The sequence below is a fragment of the Hoplias malabaricus genome, chromosome 11, assembly GCF_029633855.1.
Source record: "Hoplias malabaricus isolate fHopMal1 chromosome 11, fHopMal1.hap1, whole genome shotgun sequence".
In the NCBI taxonomy this organism is placed as follows: domain Eukaryota; kingdom Metazoa; phylum Chordata; class Actinopteri; order Characiformes; family Erythrinidae; genus Hoplias; species Hoplias malabaricus.
The window spans coordinates 10,200,455-10,223,637 of NC_089810.1; the positions used below are offsets into that span (position 1 = coordinate 10,200,455).

A 23,183-nucleotide genomic window follows, 5' to 3' on the forward strand; every position below is an offset into this window, starting at 1 on the left:
ATACCTGTGTTATACATTTTAGTAAGTAGTTCAGCTTTATGGTGTTTAATGCTGTCAGCTGATTGTGTGATGAGGCCTTAAAGCACCCATTAATATTACCTTATCTTTGTATCTTTCTGTGCTTGGGCTCTTCCGGCACTAGTACTCAATTTAAAGCCAACCCATAATCCAGATAATAAAACCATTTACCAATTAATAATGCAGTTATATCCAGGACAAAGGAAATTGAATCTGGTCCAAGGAATATTCATTCATTCATTCATTCATTCATTATCTGTAACCGCTTATCCAATTCAGGGTCGCGGTGGGTCTGGAGCCTACCCGGAATCACTGGGCGCAAGGCAGGATCACACCCTGGAGGGGGCGCCAATCCTTCACAGTGTGACACACACTCACACCTTCACTACTAAGGAATATGGTTCACAATATTTATTTTTCTTTACTTCCAAAATAAACAGATTTCATACATGAAATATATCCTTGATATCAGTGATGTCAGTTTCTGTATTTACAAAATACTTTATTACAGATGTTAAATATACTGCATTTTAAAAAAGAAAAAAGTGCTTAAAATGCCTGGATGAGTGCCATTACATCTAGGGGTGTCATCACTGAAGGGGGTTTGGTGATAGACATGAGCTGAACCCTGTTTTAAGGGACACATTAAAACAGAAGTCTTACATCTCATAGATGCACTGCAGGTAAATGTATTTTCCTCTAGTTTAACTTCTCTATCCTGACAAAGTATGAAATATGCATTTTTTTGAATAATTTTTAAAGAAAGGAGGGGTTGCATTTTGTTTTTCATCAATGGAAGGCATATATTCCTCTCTTCAACGTGACGAGGTGTCCTTAGAGGTTGAGAGGGGGAAAGAAACAATGCAAAACACAGGATGTTGTGTCCATCCCGATGCTCTGGCTCTCCATCTGTTTTTCATTACTGCGGCTGTGCTGTCTGCGTGTGCGCTCGAGGGTGTGCAGACCTGCGAACACTCAGTGGCCCCGCGCCTCTTGCAGGAACCAGTTCAAAACAGTTTGTTTGTTCTCTTTCACCCACTGGATGTTGGCTTCAGTCCTCTCGACACACTGCTCTAAAGCTTGCGAGGCCGGTCCCGGGCCATCCTCTTCATGGTCTCTCTGGAACTGCTTCAGCTGGACACAGACAGTTACACATGGATGAGCTCATGTGCTCTGAGTAGGAAACAATGCCGTTACAGTCGGAGAGACCTAATTTCAAGCTGCGGAACCCCTCCCTCTATGCACTTCCATTCATCCCCTCAAACTGCAGAGTTATTATTCAGGTTTAAAGGGGCAACACACATCATACCCACTTCAGGGAAGAGAAAAATTTATGAACCCCCCACCCCTCCCCTTGTAAAACTCCCCTCCTTCCTTTTGGTTACAGTTGTTACAGTTGAATCCCACCTATTTCCTCAACTTTCAGCGTCATTAAAGGGTTCAGATGTAAACAAAGTCATGCAGAGTGCTCTGATGTGCAAAGTTCTGGAGAAACTTGTTTGCAGTGATGGTGATAGGAACCAGATGTCTCAAGCATTAAATGGTTCATATGAAATGACTGATGCTTTAGATATTGATTTACAATAGGTTTGAGTTCAGGTTTTTGCTGAACCCCAGTGGAGAGGCACATGCAGACATTTCTAGCTTTTAAAGGAAGTGTATTATTTATAATTACACCAAGGCAATGGCAGAAATGGACATTGGAACAAGGTTTGTTCCCGATTTGAAGCAATGTATACATTGATACTGGTAAGATTTTTCATTTAAACAAAATAATAAATCAGTAATGAGTGAAACACTCACCTGCTGGAGTTCAAATTCTGTGGAGAACCTCTCAGTCACTCCATCAATCAGGGTCCCCACAGACATGAGCCCGCCTCCGTACCTGCTCAAGGAAGTGAAAGTCAGTCAGGTGTGGTGAGAATTTACCATTTTATTGCTGAGCAGCAAAATAGCAACTCAGGCAGCCATTAAGTGCTTGTCATTAACAGTTGGTCTCAACTTTGGACCTCTGAATTGCTGCTGACCTTTGGTACTTTTTATATAACTCATCATTCAGCAATTTCACTGCAAGAGAACATTGCACGCAACACCCATAAGCCTCTGATTCATGCTCAGGTCCCTGTTTTCATTTGTCCAAACAGAACTGAAAGAGTACAGAGGCCCAGCAAGTCAAATCATATTTGGAAAAAAACAAATGATGAGAATATATCAACAAAACTACATTAAAATATAAAACAGAATGCCCTCTTGTATTTTTGTTTTCGCTCTAATAATACAATAGTATCTCTGGGTGATTTTAATAAAAAATAAAAAAATCAATGCATTTTTATAAAATTCAGAGGACGTTTCCTCAGCATTTGCTGCTCTCCGGTCTGTTTGTGCTTGAGACTGGTCTAATGTTTTTACAAAGCCCCAGTGTCAGTAAATGGCAAAAAAAAAAACAAAGTGTCTCGGTCTCTCTCTCTGCTCACAGCAGCAAAAAAGCATTTGGAATTTTTTAGACAACAAAGAGAACTCCAAACACTGAAAAGCATGAATTGGGATGATTTATTTCTGCTGGATAGGTGGGTAATATTGACTAATTCTTGCTGTTTTGGATTACTTAAGGTGGAGCAGACTCTAAATTCGGGAGGTTGCTGACTATAGGAAAGTAAACACAGAGTAAAAGTACTGGAAAACTAAACAACTCGAGTTACAAATATGTTTCTGTGGTAATTCAAACAGTGAATAAAAACAGACAAGTCAAAATTTTCTCAAGAAACATACAGTTCCACCTTAAAAGACACAGATATTTTTAAAATAAACAAACCAGAGGGAACTGCATATCCCCACCGTCATATATGTTCACATTTAAAGGAGGTATTATGGAGAAATGTTTATTTTTTCAGTGCATGTGCATATCAATTTTTAATATCTTGACCCTTCCAACCAATAAAATGCGAGAAAATACCACCCAGTCAATTTTTTGTGGACTGCCTAAGTCTGAAAACACGAAATAAAATGGGTGGGGGGGTGGACAACTGCTGACGTGCAGACTGTCCAATTAAATGTTTACAGAGAAGGTTATCGACCAATAACGGTAGCTCTACAGTCAGACCGTCCAATCAGAAGATTTTAGGCTACTTCACCACGCCCCCTTCTCACTCAAGCGAACCAATCGGAGTAGGGGAGGGCGGGACTAGTTTGTGAACGAAACGCTTCTCGAAGTTCTATGTAAGCTCTAGAAAAACAAAATCCGATTGTGGACGATTTTAAGTCTAAAAAAGAGGACATGTCCGGGTAAAAGAGGACGTCTGGTTACCCTAGTTAAATGGTGGAAAGCAGACACAAAGGGGGTAAAGTGTAAGAACACTGAGTAAAAACACAACTGAGTAAACTAGAATGGAGAAGAAAGAGAACCGAGAACGGCTAAAAAAAAACGAGCTTTTGCTCACACCGCTCTGCACTTGGGTCGGGTTGAACAGTGGCTCATTATCATTTTAAGGAACAGATGCTGAAACTGGCAGCTCTGAACAGGGCTGTTTAGTCAGGGGCAGAACACTGCTGTGGTGTTTGATCCTGGCGCAGTTCTCTCTAGTTTGTTTATGTTCAGAACGCTGCATCTTTTAAGGTGGAAAAGAAAACTGAGTGTTGTTAGTAGATGGCTGAAGTTTCACTGCTCTGTAAGTTTTTATTCATGGTTTGAATTGCCACAGAATTTCATTAAATACTCAGAAAAAAAGTATTTTAGTATCAGAAAGCTTCTTTTTTCTTCAGTAGTTTCTACTTTCTTGCAGTTAGCACCCTCCCAAATTTAGAATAGGTTCCTACCTAAATAATCTGAAACAGCAAATATAAGTTAATATTACATACCTAGGGAGCAAGAATAAAGCAATATCCTCAAATTATTTCACGATTTTCAAAATTTGAAGGGCCATTTGTCTGCCGTGAGCAGAGAGAGGGAGCCTAGCATTGTGTGATGCGCCTCTTTGTTTTTTTTTTACTTGTTTACTGACAGCGGGGCTTCGTAAATACATCAGACTGATTTCCAGCACAAACTGGAGAGCAGCAAACTGAGGATACATCTTCAGAATTTTATAAAAAGTGTTTTACTTTAATTTCGCTACTGTAATATCAGCAGTGCTGTCCAGTGCTGCAGAGAAACCTCTCGACTCACTCTTGGCTTATTTTGGTCCAGTGAGCCCGGATGAAATCCCAAGCCAGGGCTTGTCCAGCTACATTGTTGGCAATGAGGGTTATAGTAGAGATGGCATCCATCTTCCTTATCTTGTCAGGTTCTAGACTGTATTGAAGATATCTGTTGAGAAGAATTAGTTTTGAACATGGGTAAGAACCTCATTACAAACTGATGATGGTCAAGAAAGCCTGATGGACCTCTTACCTGTTCAAGAGCCAGATTTTCTTGGTGCAGCTGAGGGCGTATCTCATTTTCTCTTTCTCTGTGGCGATTGTGGCTTTTTCAAACTCTTTCCACAAAAAATTCCAATCGTCCTCATCTCCGGACGCTATAGCACTGCAGTAGATGCTGCCTTTCAGGTTGGGCGGGATCCTTTATTTGGAAGGGAAATGTCAGATGGTCAGTACCATTTACTCTTTACCCTATACAATCCGTATCAGGAAACTATGGAAACAAATGTAACTGACATCAGGTGTGTTTCAGTGTGGTCTGCTTTTTGAATAAGGTGCAATACAGTGTAACAAATCAGTACAATATGGGGCAACTATTACTAAGACCCCTTTTTATGAGATAAAATAAACACGTACCTGTTGGTGCCGTTTCTCCACTCTTTGAAAAGCTTTTGTGCCATTTCTGTACACACAGGAGCATCGTTGTTGCAAGCCACTGAGATGGCGTTGATCTGATTATACCTGAAGAGAGGTGACAGTAACACTAAACCCAATGAAAAACATGCAAAACAGATCACAGCATATGCAGGGAATTTCACTTTCAGTCTGTTATAGATGATTTGTCCTACCTCTCCATTCGGTGTCAAGATTTATTTAAAGTACCCTCTCTTTTGACTGATTTCAGTATGGTTGAAAATCGCCCAGATTGCTTTGATAAACTCTCGTATTTAGGCTGCAGTACAACCTCTATAGGTTCCTGAAGGGCAGGCCATACATGTTTTCATCACTCATAAACTGATGAGCGTTTGACATGGCCCCTACTCACTATTCCTTATATTATTTTGTATATAGTGTGCTATTACAGGGAACTGAATTCAGGAGAGTAGTAAATGCCATCTAGTGGTTATGGGTGTTATTGCTATGGGGTGACCAAAAACAAAAAACCCTGCTCTAAGTTATGTGACCCTGTCAAGTTAGTTTCTTGCTTAATTTGTGCACTCCAATGTGCCAGGTTTCTGGAAGGATAGTTCTTAATGTCCACGCTAAAAATATACACATTAGATGTCATCACAGGCACTTACTGGTCCATGAGGTTCTCTGGAACTGTGGCATTCTCTGTGTACACTCTAAAGTAATCGTACAGTTCCCGCACTTGCTCCCTGAGATATTTCTGCACTCAAAAAGATAACAGGACAAGAAAAAGTTGAGCACTGTTCACCACACAGTCACATCTCACATTTCAGGAACTCCTGGTGTTAATGTGACTGACCTGTATAGGACCATAGACCTCGGAGCGGTCAAACATGAGGATAAAGAAGCGCAGGTTGTTCAGAGCAGACTCCCATGGGATGTATTCTGTCTCATTTTTCAGATACTTGGTGGTGTTCAGTGCCAGAGTGACGTTGATGTACTTTGCCCTTTAGGAGACATGTAACAGAGATGTGAACACAGCAGCTGTCCTCAACACTGTGCGAATTTGAGGCTGAATGGACACACCACGTGGTCAAAAGTTTGAGCACACTTGCTCATCCAACATAAGAGTCTGCACTCGCTTTTACTGCAGTAACAGCCTGAGTATCCGTAGGATACCAATTCATTTCACAGTTTTTATACAAGCTCTGAGTAAAGAATTCAACATGTGTCTGCAATGGTTGGTTTCACTCATTATAAGGGGAATTTATGTGAGTGCAAACGCTTACCTCGCAAGGTTAAAAGCATCGTCTATGAGCTGGCCCCTGTTGATGAGCGGGATTACCTAGGGAAAAAATACTGTAATATCAGCAACTACAACCTTAGCCTTATTCACCTGCAGCAAAGAAGGAGCAGACACTTGTTCGCCACCTAGTTTTACAAGAATGAATACTGACCTCGTGATTGGTTTGCAGCTGTTTGATGAGTTTATTCCAGTTGCTTTCATCATAGTTCACTCGATAATAACCGGTGCAGTTAATGTTGACCAGGAGCCAATCATCAGGTTTAATCACGTACGATGGATTCCTGACTACAAAAAGATAAAGTAACTCTTGAATAGTTTTTAAAAATAAACGTGTATGATTATAATTGTTTATTTGAGTGCAACTTTTGAAATCGCAAGAGCTGTAATTTTCACTTTAGTCTACATTATCAACTACAATGTCTTAAATGTTTTAAACAGGGTTATTCTATTACAGAGTTAGAAAAATCAGTGGCAGAAAAGATCTTTATTTCAATTTAAAGCCAGATCTTGGTCGTCTTGGTTATAAAAACAGGCCTGGATCTTAATTTATAGAAAATGATTGCAGTTTAAATTGTACTTGCAACATAAATCAGAATATTATCCCCAAATGGTTCGGCCCTATTAGGGGAGGTGTAGGGTCTGTATCTTACCTGGTCCTTTCTCTTTAAATAACTCACGCCCGTACTTGGAATCAGATCTGATGTATGTGATTGGAACATGCCACTTGAGCCTATGGGGACCACAGAAGAATAGGACATTCATGAGACACATTTGTGGCTCGATAAATCGATGTACAGAAATAAAAAGAACTGGGCTGCAAACCAAAGTCCACAACAAGGACTTGCCTGTGTCTATAAACAACACCAAGCATGCACTGAAACGTGTGTTTTAAGGAGGAAATTAAACTGGCCCACATTCTTGGCACTGGGCACAAGGAGCCATGGTTTTTGAAGTCCTCATGTCCTGCAGTGAAACCCATATCCAATTTCATCCTGCTGCTTATTTCGGTATCTCATAGGGTTTAAAGGATCACTTCAGCACTGCACAGTGAGATAGTGTTGTTTCACGGTGCAGAACTCACCCGTAGTCGCCTGTTCGGTTTAGAAGGAACTGCTCCTGAGAGATGAGTCCAGAGCTGGTGTTTATGGAGATGACTGGGTAGCCCACTTGCTCCGTCCACCCCTTCATGATGCCCTTTATGTTCTCTGTGGAAACCTGATAAATGAGGTTAAGATCAGTGTATTAGTGAATGAGTACATAATAATAAGGGTCAGTGTGTCATGTCCTTTATCAAATTCTATCTGGTCCAGAGCCTTGTGAAACCAACCACTGCTGCTTACACAGCGTTGCACAGTTTGAGCACGACACACTTTGAGGAGAACAGCAACTTCCCAACTCGGTCATTTCAGCTAACACATATCCACCACTGAGTGATGGGGAAAAACTGGCATTATGAAACACCACCAGGTTCCAGGTTACTCAGCACTTGGAATCACAGGTCCAAGGCAGGAACACACCCTGGATGAAGCACCAGTCCATCACAGGGCATCAAAAGCTCCAACACATTCACTCCTATGGAGATGATTGCTTGGCCAACCCACCAACAATGTGTGTTTAGGGACTGTGGGAGGAAACAGGAGCACCTGGAGGAAACCCACACAGACACAGAGAACCCACCAAACTCCTAACAGACAGTCGCCCGAGGTGGGACTCAAACCTACAACACCACGACTCTGGAGCGGTGCCCTCCCTCCACAGTTGATAACCTCTGTGCAAGAGCCCCAGACCATCACACCTCCTGGTCTATGTTCGACAGTTGGGGTCCCACACTGAGGAACTATCGTTTCACTTGATGGAACACAATAACTCTGCGTGATGAGATGATGGTTTCAATTATTGATTCATCAGTCCACAAGACCTTCCAGTCTTCAGCCATCCACTGGATGGAAAGCAAGGCTCACACAGCCCTTGTTTTCTTATGTTACCTGGTCTAAGTGATGGCTTTCTCATTTTCTTACTGCCACTTGCTCAGTCAAACCTGCAGCTCAAAGCGTTTCTCAAAGTAAACTGTGTCTTGTTTACTTCCTCCAGTGTTAAGCTGTGCTAAAAACTCGTCCGGTAAACCTATTTTACACAAGCTGCTGACTCTCAGAAGCATGCCTTCAGATTTAGTTGTGGCTTTGTGTCTGCCAGACCTCTTCCTGTCAGTTTCCTCCATCTTCCAGACACCTCGTGATGGTGTACTCATGGACAAAGTCCATTTTAAGTGTTGTAATACTGTGGTGACAGCCACAGACTGGGAGGAGCTGGGGGGATCACGGGGGGAGTGCCTAGTGGCTCCCAGGGACTGTTTATGGGTTCTTTTGGGGATTTAATTCATTGTGTTTGTGTTGTGGTTTGCTGTTGTTTTGTGTGTGTGTATATATATATATATATATATGTCTGTGTGTGTGGGCTTTGGCGGGTAGCGAGAAATGTGGTTGTTGGGGGCTCTCCATTGGCCAAAAGGGTGTCAGCTGGCAGGTGGTGACCCTGGATCTTGCTACACTCCGAGCCTGAATACAAATACAATTTTCACTTGTTCTTGAGCACTATGCCCTTGTTAGGGCACTAATAAAGAGCACAGGAATGCAGTATGTCTCTATCTCAATGTCCATCTCTGGTGATGTCAGAGTACTCTGTCATCCTGAGCTAGTTGCCCTTTCCTTGCCATTACAACAGCATTAGATTACATTCTGAGATCCAACAACATCCAGACACTGCCCTAGACTGTGTAGCAACTCTGTTTGTTGTCCAGCACTGCTGTTACACAGACTTTGTTTGTAATCAACAAACACTGAGACACCTGTGGGAATTGTTTGCATCAGTGTTTAAAGGATCATGTGCTCCCACTGCTGCAGAACATCTGTAAGCACTTAGCGAATGACTGTCTCTGAAAATTCCTCTTTTACAACTCTGAAATTCACCTATTGTTTTCAGTGTAATGTTTAGTTTCTTCTTAACCTCTGGCAGTTTGTTGCAACGTATTAATTTCAGGTGTCAGATGTCAGCACAAACCGTGAAAATCTGGATGATCTAAAGCTTCTGACTAGTTATGTATATCTGTAAATATATTTACTTCATTCATTCATCTTCTGCAACCACTGTGTCGTAATCAGGGTCATGGTGGGTTAAGAGTAAAGTGTGTTCTCACTGTGTCTGTGTGGGTTTCCCTGGAGGGGGGTGTAGTGGTAACGTGAAAACACACCACACTCCTCAGACAGTGACCAGAGATGAGGATCAGACAAACCCAAGACATAGAGACTCAGGAGCTGTGCGGCAGTGAGGTTGTTTTGTTGTTTTAATACTAATGTGATAATAAATCCAACATATGAGCAGCGTGGTATTATGTCAAGGATACAGTAAACAGAAGAAACACAAACATGACAAAGAAACACAGAACTGAGAGAAGAGAGAAAACGGGAAGGGAATGATGGGATTAAAAGTACTGTAAGGTGTTTCAGCAATGAGAGAATACAAGTTAATCAAGTTAAAATGTGCGTTTACCTCCTCCATGCATTTCCACAGGTCTTCATACTCAGCGTTCTGGTACTTGTACTTATTGAGGTAAATCTATAAAGGCAGAATTAAATGTTATACAGAGGAAAGTGAAGCTTATATTGGATTTAAATTGTTTTATTATCTGACACACTGCACTATTTTAGTGCAGAAACTATTAGTATATGAGGGAGAGTTGAATTTTAAACTTTGAAGAAAAAAAAAAAGGTGGACTGTGTTGCAGCAGCAGCTTGGTGTCGGGTGCGTTGTCATAGCAACAGTTCATCACATCCTGTTAGTAAGAAAAAGTGTAGTATGTGATGTTTTGTACTAGCCTGACAATCTCAGACTAATCTACAGTATAGTATTAGTGTGTAGTACACTACAGGGACACAGACATAGGTGTATTCTGAGGCATGAAGCCAAGTCGTGTCTGAAATGAATGTTTGTATAAATGCAGCCTGCTTTCTACGCAAATATCTTTTGCCGTAATTACTGTGGCGAGAACTGTAGGGGTATCTGTGTCCTGGTAACGTAGTGAAATACACTGGGGCTTCGTGAACACGTCAGACTGATTTCCAGTGCAGAAACAGACTGGAGACCAGCAGATGGTGAGGAAACAACTTCAAACTACAATCATGAACTACGCCTTTAAAGGAACAGGCACAGAGACTGGCCGCTCTGAACGGGGCTGATTAGACAGAGGGAGAACCCTGCTGTGGAGTTTGATCCTTTTGGTATTTTGACCAAAGCAGATATTCCATTAAGACCCCGAATTGTGTTCACTTCTGGAAAAGAGGGAGAGTATTTCCCCTTTAATGCAGCATACAGCCGCCTTCTAGAGAACTTGGAGTTTGAATTTATTGGAGGAAATGTTACATTAAATATTAATCCCCTTGGTTTGATAATGAGATACGGATATGATGTCCTCATTTATTTTGGCCATGTAATGGGAACAAGGTACTTGTGATAAATATCAAGAATGAGGTCTAGCAGTTTAGCACGGATATAAATTACACTTGCTCACAGCATGCTCCCACTCACCCTAAGGCCTCTGAAAAAGTCTTCCTCTGTAATGTAAGCAGACAGCATTCTGAGCACAGCTGCACCCTAAAGCAAAAACAACAGAACAAGAAACATGGACATGGCTTGATTTTCTTTTTATATCAGTTACAATAATATTATTACTGCATGAATAGACACATATTGAATGGACATTAAGTCTACCTTGCTGTAGCTGATGCTGTCGAAGCGGTCGGTGATTTCTGAAGGAGTCTGGACATCGGCCTCAGTGGAGCTCAGAGGGTGTGAGGAGTTTAGAGAATCCAACTGCAAGGCTGGCTGGACCTCTTTCAGGACAAATAGATCTTTCTGGAATGGACAGGATAAAGCCATAGGAGTAAGCTTCGTTCAGGAGCATTTTATAGTTGTACAATCACAGAGAGTTGCTCTGCATACTTTGTCAAACCCCTTTCACTCTGTTCTTCAATTATTAGAATCCCCACAGAGCAGGTATTATTGTGAGTGTGTAGGGTCCACTCACTGTCCACTCTGAGACACAGAGATACCTCATTGGTCCACCTTGTAGATGTAAAGCCAGAGACAGTAAGTAGCTCATGTGTTGCTGCTTGGTCGTCCTCTAGTTCTTCATCAGTGGACATTTTTGGTTGGTGGACTGTTCTGAGTCCAGCTGTGAAACCCTAGTAGCACTGCTGTGTCTGATCCAATCCTAACACTTTGAATGCCAATTTACACACCCATATCTGATTACAATGCTTGTCTATCTACCCCAGAATCAGGATGTAGGTCTGAACACATTCTGATCTCAGTGGCTATTGCTCTTTAATTCAATTTAAACACATTTTTTAAGACATTTCAAATAATGTCATTTTTTTAAAAAACCTACTATATGCCAGTTGGGCTCAACCCTGTCCACTCCAAGGTATGAGATGAAAGATGCAAATCCCTCATTCAGCCACAGGCTGTTCCACCATTTCATTGTGACCAGGTTCCCGAACCACTGGAATTGAAGCACACACAGGATCATGAAGACTCAGGACTCAGCACTGTGTTTGCAGCGTGATAAAGTCATAAACAGTAGCCCCTTGGTGCATACAGTGACAGACTTTAATAACAGCTCATGAATCATGGGTTTATGATTTAGAATCATAATGTTATCTCATTATGTCTTTTTCCATAAGCATATTACACTAGATATGAGCAAAACATGACTAAGATGGGATTGAAAGATGTGAATGCAATGTGACTAGCTGTACCTGATGAGCCAGCTCATGGGCTATCACAGTGGCAATCCATTCTTTATTGGAGGTCGATGACACACCTTCCTCATACAATAGGGCGACCTCTCGGTACATAATTAGACCCCAGTTTTCCATACCTCCTGCGCCAAAGTCTGGAAGTGCAATCTGATCTGTGGATTGAAATATAAAGGTTTTCTTTAAAAAACAACGCTCAGGATCATAATTCTCTGAGATAGCAGTATGAGTCTTTGTTTAATGCCAGACCTAATTTAGGTAAAGGATACAGCACTCCAAACTTCTCCTCATAGAACTTCAAGATGGGGCTGGAGATCTTCGATGCATAATCTGCATGTCCAGCGTCCAAAGCTTCAGGCCGAGCCCAGATCTTAAAACATAGTAGCAAGAAAATGTGAAAAATTATAAACCTTGATTTTAACTAAACAAAAGCTACTCAGAACTGTATCTGAATCAGATCATAATGTAAATCAATTTATAAATACCAGATAAATGTGAGCATTCATTCGTTCATTGATTGTAACCACTAATTCAGTTCTGGGTCACAGTGGGTCCGGAGCCTACTCGTAATCACTGGGGACAAGATGGGAGGGGGCAACAGTCCTTCACAGAGCGACATACACTCACACATTCACTCACTCACACACACCTACAGACACTTTTGAGTCGCCAATTCACCTACCAGTTTTTCTAGTTCACTAGTTTTTGGACCGTGGGAGGAAACTGGAGCACCTGGAGGAAACCCACACAGATACAGGGAGAACACACCACACTCCTCACAGACAGTCACCCGGAGGAAACCCACGCAGACACAGGGAGAACACGCCACACTCCTCACAGACAGTCACCCGGGGGATAGCAATGCAGACAGGGAGAACACACCACACTCCTCACAGACAGTCACCCGGAGGAAACCCACACTGACACAGGGAGAACACACCACATTCCTCACAGACAGTCACCCGGGGGATAGCAATGCAGACACAGGGAGAACACACCACACTCCTCACAGACAGTCACCCGGAGGAAACCCACGCAGACACAGGGAGAACACACCACACTCCTCACAGACAGTCACCCGGGGGATAGTAATGCAGACACAGGGACACACCACACTCCTCACAGACAGTCACCCGGAGGAAACACACGCAGACACAGGGAGAACACACCACACTCCTCACAGACAGTCACCCGGGGGATAGCAATGCAGACACAGGGACACACCACACTCCTCACAGACAGTCACCCGGAGGAAACACACGCAGACACAGGGAGAACACACCACACTCCTCACAGACAGTCACCCGGAGGAAACCCACACTGACACAGGGAGAACACACCACATTCCTCACAGACAGTCACCCGGGGGATAGCAATGCAGACAGGGAGAACACACCACACTCCTCACAGACAGTCACCCGGAGGAAACCCACACTGACACAGGGAGAACACACCACATTCCTCACAGACAGTCACCCGGGGGATAGCAATGCAGACACAGGGAGAACACACCACACTCCTCACAGACAGTCACCCGGAGGAAACCCACGCAGACACAGGGAGAACACACCACACTCCTCACAGACAGTCACCCGGGGGATAGTAATGCAGACACAGGGACACACCACACTCCTCACAGACAGTCACCCGGAGGAAACACACGCAGACACAGGGAGAACACACCACACTCCTCACAGACAGTCACCCGGGGGATAGCAATGCAGACACAGGGACACACCACACTCCTCACAGACAGTCACCCGGAGGAAACACACGCAGACACAGGGAGAACACACCACACTCCTCACAGACAGTCACCCGGAGGAAACCCACACTGACACAGGGAGAACACACCACATTCCTCACAGACAGTCACCCGGGGGATAGCAATGCAGACACAGGGAGAACACACCACACTCCTCACAGACAGTCACCCGGGGGATAGTAATGCAGACACAGGGACACACCACACTCCTCACAGACAGTCACCCGGAGGAAACACACGCAGACACAGGGAGAACACACCACACTCCTCACAGACAGTCACCCGGGGGATAGCAATGCAGACACAGGGACACACCACACTCCTCACAGACAGTCACCCGGAGGAAACACACGCAGACACAGGGAGAACACACCACACTCCTCACAGACAGTCACCCGGAGGAAACCCACACTGACACAGGGAGAACACACCACATTCCTCATAGACAGTCACCCGGTGGATAGCAATGCAGACACAGGGAGAACACACCACACTCCTCACAGACAGTCACCCGGAGGAAACACACGCAGACACAGGGAGAACACACCACACTCCTCACAGACAGTTACTTGAGGCAGGGCTCAAGTCTATTTTCACACATTCACCCAGTCACTCACATGTGAACAATTTCACAAAGCCAATTCACCTAACGTGATGTGTAAATATTATATTATCATAGTCACAAATTAAATAGACTAATTTCATCTCTAGCTGGAAAGCCCCACCCTGCTAGTCATAGGAACAGGATTGGTTCCTTAAGTTTATCAAATAACACCCTGTGCAACTGCTAACAAGGCTAAACACTTCATTTTTACTGGAGGTTGTATTTAAATGAAACTACTAGAGCATGTTCAACAACACGTGTAAGATGAAAATATTTGGTTGTATTTCGACATACTCCCGTATCGCCCACCCATTATCCCATTAGGCACATATCAGATTAGACTGTGAGGATCCAGATTCAGAAAACCAACAAACAAATCTGGGTCCAACTAAACACAGATTTCTGTGGAACTTCCACAGAACACAAACAGGGGGAACACAGCGGCTCACAAGAATAACAGCTCTATAAACTCTGAACCAAACTTCACTGAGACTCCACATCATGACCTCCTTGTTTCTACACTTATTGTCCATTTTATTAGGTCCACTGACCATACTGGTCCACTTTGTAATTCTACAATCACAGACTGCTGTCCATCTGTTGTTCTGCATCCTTTATTAACCCCCTTTCACCCTGTTCCTCAAGGACCCCAAGGCACAGGTATGATTTGGGTTTTGGATCATTCTCAGAGCGGCAGTGACACTGGTGGACCAACGAGACTGAGTGGGCTGTGAGTGGACACAGTGTTTAAAAACACCAGCAGCACTGCTGTGTCTAATCCACTCCACCATATGCAACACACACACCACCACATGAGTGTCACTGCAGCACTGAGAATGATCCAGCACAAACATCATACCTGCTCTGTGACGAACGTGGGCAACCAGTGGACCACAGTCTGTAATCACAGAACTACAAAGTGCAGCTGTATGGTTAGTGGAGCTGATAAAACGAGCAATGAGGATAGAAAAAAGGACATTTTAATGTTATGACTGCTGACTGTGTTATTGCTCTGGAAGAGATTCTAAAACCTATAACACTAACAGAACCAATCATTAGTAACAATATCTTAAAATAACACACCGTTATTTTCATATTCCCTTCAGCCTGTCGACTGTCGAATTCGTTTACAGTGAAAGCCAAGAGGTACGTGGACATGACAGGGGTCGGCTCAAATTTACTGATTATCCACTCTTCTCCATCGATGTCCACTATTTCGATTTTCTCTGTTGAATAGAAAACACGTGTTTCAAAGTGCTTTGCTGTCATCTCACAAGCTCAAACATGTTCAAAGCCTTGAGTTTATCAAAGTATGACTCGTCGTTAGTGGAAACGAGTTATTATTCTATATTTACAGGATCACAGACATTAAGCTAAATTATTTTGATAATCGTTACAAAGAACAGAGGGGTAATGAACACTAAATACATTCTCAAAAGAGTTTTGTCACTGGGGTAAAGAAAAAACAACCAAAAAGTGTCACTGTGGTGGTGTTACTTTTAGGTAGGGAACATAATTGTTGCATATTCTGTATTCACTTTAGATTTCTGGATTGTCTTGATTCTACATTCAGTTTTATGGTGCGTTTAATGCTGGATGAAGATTAGCCATGAGAGTACGTCATGAGTAAGGAAAAGCGGGTGGGGGGTGGAGGGGTGGGTTGGGTGTCGTAAGACATCACCAGGTTTCCTTTTTATTCATTCATCCATTATCTGTAACCCTTATCCAGTTCAGGGTCACGGTGGGTCCAGAGCCTACCTGGAATCATTGGGCGCAAGGCAGGAATACACCCTGGAGGGGGCGCCAGTCCTTCACAGGGCAACACACACACTCACACCTACACACACTTTGGAGTCGCCAATCCACCTATCAACGTGTGTTTTTGGACTGTGGGAGGAAACCGGAGCACCCGGAGAAAACCCACGCAGACACAGGGAAAACACTTCCTTTTTTTAGTTTATTTTATTTTTAATTTCTATAAATATATTGTGGGGTGGGTTCACAATACAGAAAGTTTAAGAGGCACTGCTCTGAATATTTGAATTCTTTTATGAATATACTTTACACAATAAAAATATCTTTAACCCTTTAAAGCCTGACACATGAAATAATAACACAATAAACTGATTTCTTTTGAAAATCACACATTATTCATTCATTCATTCATTGTCTGTAACCCTTATCCAGTTCAGGGTCGCGGTGTGTCTAGAGCCTACCTGGAATCATTGGGCACAAGGCAGGAATACACCCTGGAGGGGGCGCCAGTCCTTCACAGGGCAAATCACACATTATGTGGCTCTTTAACTAAAAATCAAAATGTTGTTAATTTATAGATTTTGGATCATATTTATTTCTCTCATAATCATATTTTAGATCTATACCAAAATTTATTTGTTCTTTAATTGGTCTTTCATTTAGTTCACTGCATCAATTAAAACAGTTCTTTACAATTTATTCTTAATTTTGATTAACTTCAATTAAACAATTGATATCAAATGATTGTCTCTGTTCTTCAGAAATGATCAGGAAAACGTAACCCTGAGCCGATGAGAAACACTGCTCCAGAGGTCCTTGACCTATGAGTTCTTCTCTCTGGCCTTTTTACATTTCATATACTGCCTGGTTATAAAAACACCAGAACCACAAATGCTCTATTTTGTTGATCTGCACAACCATTGATAATGGTTTGGTAAATGCATGGAAATGCTTCCACTTCATTCACAGTTCGGTAGAGACCTCAGAACACTCGCCCCAAAAGGATGGAAGTTTGCTTCGGTGTTTCTCTTCATTAGATAATGAAAGAGCCACCTCTAAAGATCAAGTATCATATTTGATATGTTTGGCTTTATAGGGTTAAAACATATCTGTACACCTAACATTAAAAGATTTACAGTTGAAAATAGTTACTATCTGCATGGACATGTGTGTGTGTGTGTGTGTGTGAGTGAAGGCCCTTAAAGCCCTGCTTCACCTCTTCTGGAGTTTGACAGGGCTTTGGTACCAACCCTGTGGATGATGGTAATATTGAACACAGCTTTCATTGCTGGCTCATCAAAGCAGGGAAATACTTTCCTTGCGTCCGTGGGCTGCATCTGGCTTGCGACAAGGAATCTGTCGAGAAAGGTATTTATAAAAAACACTAAACAAGCAGACACTCAAAAACACACAGAGGAAATCCAGACATTCCAGAGAATAATTATATGTCACATCAGTCTTCTTACTATCACCCGGCATCCAGAGTAACTGTTCCGCTGTTTAGATCGACTTCTAAACAGCGCCAGTGAGATAAAGTCCAAGGGAAAAGGTGAAAAGACAAGCTACTAAACTGGTGAGGGTCTTGGTGGGGAGGGGGCTCTTTTTATAATAAACATTTTTCAGTGGAGAACATAAATAAAAGTTGGCCTTGGGTAATCTGATATTTGCCGGGAATGTGTGTGTGTTTCTGAGCTCTGTTCCTGAACTGTTGCCCCAAAGAGACATGAATGGAACTGCAGGAATTCTTGCAGTGAATTAACTTTCAGAGAAATGATTATGTAATTTATTTCCATCTCCTCACTTCAACAGTGTTTTAGACTTCATCTGAAATGCTGCTCATAACAGAGCTTGTTTCTAATGGGCATGCAGGCACGCTCGATACACAGGTCCCCATACAAGCCGTGCAACGTTAAAAACAACATCAGATCCTTACCTGTCCTTGTCTTCCTTATCTGTATTCTCTGTGTACTGGCTCATGTAAAGACCAGCCAAATCGTCAAAGAGTTGTCCTTCGAATTCAGTGAAGAGATTATAATAGCTCCCGTTCCCCATCAACACATCCTTCAGCTGGATCTCGAAAAAGTTGGACTCACTTTGGTGCACTTGGTACTTCTCCACTTGTAGATTCTTTCCAGTGGAAGAGTGAGTCACAACCACGTTGGAGATGTTGAGATCCAGGGCGTGAAGGAAGATACTCCTGGTGTTTTTAACACACTTAAACCTCACAGTGGAGTTCCCTCTGAAAACATAGTCCTGCTCTGTGGCGTTGGGCACCTTGACATAAAGGTACGGCTGGAGGACGACCTCGTAGCTCTCCGGGATCAAACTGTTAGGAAGCCTTAGATTTGGCGGAGGTCCTGTAGGAATCGGTGTGGTGGCAAACACCATCGGTGGGCGTACAGGTGGTTTTTCGTTTGTCTGTATCTGGTACAGGACCACCATTAAGACAATGGCACCAACCGCACAGACGGTGAGGACCACGGTGGCGATTGCCAGTCCTTTGGAGATGTACACTCCCTTTGCCATGTCTGTCGTCTCTGAGAAACCCTGCGTAGTGACTGTGAGCTATGTATGGGACCTGTGTCCCTTTAGTAGACTCTGAACCTTCTCATAAATCCAGGAAATGTACACAGCTGAAAGCATGAAAGCACCACCTTCCATGGGATTACACATTAACCAGCAAAGGATGATCAAGGATACAAGTTTGTTGGAATCTAATCTACCTAATCCATCGCCCAATTGCTCTCACCTTAGACCACCAGTGCAGGGCCAGAGGAAGCTCCACTGGAGCTTTACTTTCCAAACATGATCAAGCTTCTAAAATATGCTGCTTAGAAAAAGAGTCACCTTAACTGTGTTGGAAGCACTACCAAGAGAAACAAGAGATGTCTCCATGTGAGGCTGACCTGGACTCCATCCTGTGTCCTGCTTCATAAAGTTATAAAGTTCAAGTCTTGAGAGATGAGGGATCTCTCAAGAGTGGTCCTGGTTTCCGAGACCATGCCGGTGGCCACAAACTAAGTTCTGTTCTTAAGCGCAGGTTTAACACCAGAGACGGCACCAAATCCCAGTGTTCCACCACTGCGTACCTTCTACACATGCAAAGAAAATTAGTAGCATGTGTTTCACTGAGGGGAGTGTGAGGGGAGGAGAGTTTAGCTCTGGTTTCCCCTCCCTGCACTGCATGTTCTTAACTTTTTACAGAGAAGAGAGAGAGAAAATAGAAAAGAAAGCCAGGTCCTGATGAATAAAACACATGCAGGACCATACAAATGATTTGTGCTTAAATGAAATGTGTATTATACAAGAAGATGGAGAATTTTCAAAAGCCTTACACCTTAAAAACAAAAGCACTCCAGAGACACCACTACCACAGACGACCAGGCGCAAACAAATATCTGGTGTCACAGAATCAAGACCTGAGATTACATGTGAAATCTGAGATTGCTGGAAGATATTTATATTTTTATGATTCAAGAACAAAGTTTAACCTGAAACTGTACTTTGATCACTTGGGAAGAACGCTTCCTGGTGGTTATTGTAAATCCAATCTGGGATTACAGAACAAAGTAATAAATGTAGGATTACACAATAAATATGTATTACTTATACAAACAACAGCGCAGCTGCTGAAGTGCCTCATTACCCAGTGCTAACCAGGTGTTTGAGATCAGACAGAAATCTCAGCCAGACATCTGTCGTCAAAGCTGTTTCAGTCCTACACCATAAGAGGCCTGTACAGGTACATTTTTGTTCAGTAAATGTAAAGATCATTTTAAATGTACCTTTAAAGTAACAGCAAATGTCTTTAATGCTGCTTGTGTACTTTGGATTGTGCACCACAGGGACAGTGAGACGTACCACCACAGCGACGGTGAGAGGTACCACCACAGCGACAGTGAGAGGTACCACCACAGGGACAGTGAGAGGTACCACCACAGCGACGGTGAGAGGTACCACCACAGCCACAGTGAGAGGTATCACCACAGCGACAGTGAGAGGTATCACCACAGCGACAGTGAGAGGTACCACCACAGCGACAGTGAGAGGTATCACCACAGCGACAGTGAGAGGTACCACCACAGAGACAGTGAGAGGTATCACCACAGAGACAGTTAGAGGTACCACCACAGAGACAGTGAGAGGTATCACCACAGCGACAGTGAGAGGTACCACCACAGAGACAGTGAGAGGTATCACCACAGAGACAGTGAGAGGTACCACCACAGCGACAGTGAGAGATACCACCACAGAGACAGTGACAGGTACCATCACAGAGACAGTGAGAACTATCACCACAGCAACAGTGAGAGGTACCACCACAGAGACAGTGAGAGGTACCACCACAGAGAGAGTGAGAGGTACCACCACAGCGACAGTGAGAGGTACCACCACAGAGACAGTGAGAGGTACCACCACAGCAACAGTGAGAGGTACCACCACAGAGACAGTGAGAGGTATCACCACAGCGACAGTGAGAGGTACCACCACAGCGACAGTGAGAGGTACCACCACAGAGACAGTGAGAGGTACCACCACAGAGAGAGTGAGAGGTACCACCACAGAGACAGTGAGAGGTACCACCACAGAGAGAGTGAGAGGTACCACCACAGAGACAGTGAGAGGTATCACCACAGCGACAGTGAGAGGTACCACCACAGCGACAGTGAGAGGTACCACCACAGCGACAGTGAGAGGTATCACCACAGCGACAGTGAGAGCTATCACCACAGCGACAGTGACAGGTACCACTACAGAGACAGTGACAGGTATCATCACAGCGACAGTGAGAGCTATCACCACAGCGACAGTGACAGGTACCACTACAGAGACAGTGAGAGGTATCACCACAGCGACAGTGAGAGCTATCACCACAGCGACAGTGAGAGCTATCACCACAGCGACAGAGACAGGTACCACCACAGAAACAGTGACAGGTACCACTACAGAGACAGTGAGAGGTACCACCACAGAGACAGTGAGAGGTACCACCACAGCGACAGTGAGAGGTATCACCACAGCGACAGTGAGAGGTATCATCACAGCGACAGTGAGAGCTATCACCACAGCGACAGTGACAGGTACCACCACAGAGACAGTGAGAGCTATCACCACAGCGACAGTGAGAGCTATCACCACAGCGACAGTGACAGGTACCACCACAGAAACAGTGACAGGTACCACTACAGAGACAGTGAGAGGTACCACCACAGAGACAGTGAGAGGTACCACCACAGCGACAGTGAGAGGTATCACCACAGCGACAGTGAGAGGTATCATCACAGCGACAGTGAGAGCTATCACCACAGCGACAGTGACAGGTACCACCACAGAGACAGTGAGAGCTATCACCACAGCGACAGTGAGAGCTATCACCACAGCGACAGTGACAGGTACCACCACAGAAACAGTGACAGGTACCACTACAGAGACAGTGAGAGGTACCACCACAGAGACAGTGAGAGGTACCACCACAGCGACAGTGAGAGGTATCACCACAGCGACAGTGAGAGGTATCATCACAGCGACAGTGAGAGCTATCACCACAGCGACAGTGACAGGTACCACCACAGAGACAGTGAGAGGTACCACCACAGAGACAGTGAGAGGTACCATCACAGCAACAGTGAGAGCTATCACCACAGAAACAGTGACAGGTACCATCCAGAGGCGATTGCTTTAAGACTGCAAGGGAAGCTCGGCTTCCCCTAAAATGTCAAAAAAATAAGTGATAAAATACATACTGTTGTGTGTACATGTCATTGAATAAATATGCACTACAACACGCTCAACTTTTGTTCAGAATCAGCTTCTTATCACTGGTAAAGACACGGCTTTCCTCTCAATCATTCCCGCAGCTTCACAGTGCTTTAAACAGTGTCCACAGAGTTCAATAGCAAAGCAGCGAAGTGCAGCGAAACGAGATGAGTCATTGGATAAATGCTGGGCTTTCTCCCGCCCATCGGACACTCAGCGTCTCTGGGGGTCTATGGGGCAGTGGCCTGTCTGAGGCTGAATCCCTTTTTGATTGACAGCGAAATGAGCGAATCAGCGATCCTTTGGTGTAAAGATCCGTGGGAGCACAGGCGGACACACTTCACATGGGCCAAGGCCGTTTAAGCAGCCTAGCTCTGCTGGCCATTGAGAGGACACTAGTCAAGTCCCTGGAAAAGACGCCTTGTTGGTACGACAGGGTCACAGATCATTTTCTTGAAAAGGAACGGAGGGTAGAATTTACATATAAATAAACCAGCACATTTTATGATGTAGGCCGCAATTGAGCTTCCCCTCCTTGAAAGACCAGCATTTGCCACTGCTACCATCACAGAGACAGTGAGAGGTATCACCACAGCGACAGTGAGAGGTATCACCACAGAGACAGTGAGATGTATCACCACAGAGACAGTGAGAGGTACCACCACAGCGACAGTGAGAGGTATCACCACAGAGACAGTGAGATGTATCACCACAGAGACAGTGAGAGGTATCACCACAGCGACAGTGAGAGGTATCACCACAGAGACAGTGAGATGTATCACCACAGCGACAGTGAGAGGTATCACCACAGCGACAGTGAGAGGTATCACCACAGAGACAGTGAGATGTATCACCACAGAGACAGTGAGAGGTATCACCACAGCGACAGTGAGAGGTATCACCACAGAGACAGTGAGAGGTACCACCACAGCGACAGTGAGAGGTACCACCACAGCGACAGTGAGAGGTCGCTTTTAATAGGTACAATTATGAAAGGTACACATTTTTAAACTTAACTTAAAGATCATAAATGAACCTTAATATCATTATTTACCTTGGTGAACAGAAATTGAACTTTTTATACTTTGTTTACTTAAAATTAACTTACAGTATTATATTTCCTGAAACTAAAACTGTCAGGGAAAAGAGATCTTCTGCTCTTAATGTGACTTGGGCATTGTTTAAAGCCTTCAGAGTTATATGATAAACACAGGCTTTGTCTGACCACTGTGGTGAAGTCAGAGACAAGAAAGTACCAGCAGACGTCTTTTTTAGTAAGTGTTCCAGTGGTTTTGGCTCTTTCAGGCACTATTTGTCTTTTTCTCATACAGAGTGGCACAGTGGCGCTGCAGGTATTGTTGTTGCCAAACAACTTCCGGATCCGTGGGGTTCTGGGTTTCATCC

The 23,183-nt window shown here is 43.8% G+C and overlaps 2 protein-coding genes across 2 annotated transcripts; one reads left to right on the top strand and one right to left on the bottom strand.

Annotated features, from left to right (window-relative positions):
• Nucleotides 1-482: 482 nt before the first annotated feature.
• anpeplb (alanyl (membrane) aminopeptidase-like b) lies at nt 483-19,087 on the bottom strand. The gene is made up of 20 exons (XM_066685061.1): nt 17,956-19,087; nt 17,239-17,378; nt 15,351-15,493; nt 12,148-12,268; nt 11,899-12,053; nt 11,529-11,642; nt 10,850-10,993; nt 10,667-10,732; nt 9,632-9,697; nt 7,167-7,300; nt 6,736-6,815; nt 6,237-6,370; nt 6,069-6,124; nt 5,639-5,786; nt 5,451-5,539; nt 4,786-4,890; nt 4,403-4,570; nt 4,178-4,318; nt 1,822-1,903; nt 483-1,152 (listed from the first exon to the last, which is right to left on the bottom strand). The coding sequence occupies exons 1-20, from the start codon at nt 18,546-18,548 to the stop codon at nt 994-996; spliced, it is 2,838 nt and encodes a 945-aa protein (XP_066541158.1). The 5' UTR covers nt 18,549-19,087; the 3' UTR covers nt 483-993.
• LOC136709986 (spermatogenesis-associated protein 31H1-like) lies at nt 19,023-21,734 on the top strand. The gene is made up of 4 exons (XM_066685593.1): nt 19,023-19,028; nt 19,697-19,764; nt 19,868-20,095; nt 20,180-21,734. The coding sequence occupies exons 1-4, from the start codon at nt 19,023-19,025 to the stop codon at nt 21,732-21,734; spliced, it is 1,857 nt and encodes a 618-aa protein (XP_066541690.1).
• Nucleotides 21,735-23,183: the final 1,449 nt, after the last annotated feature.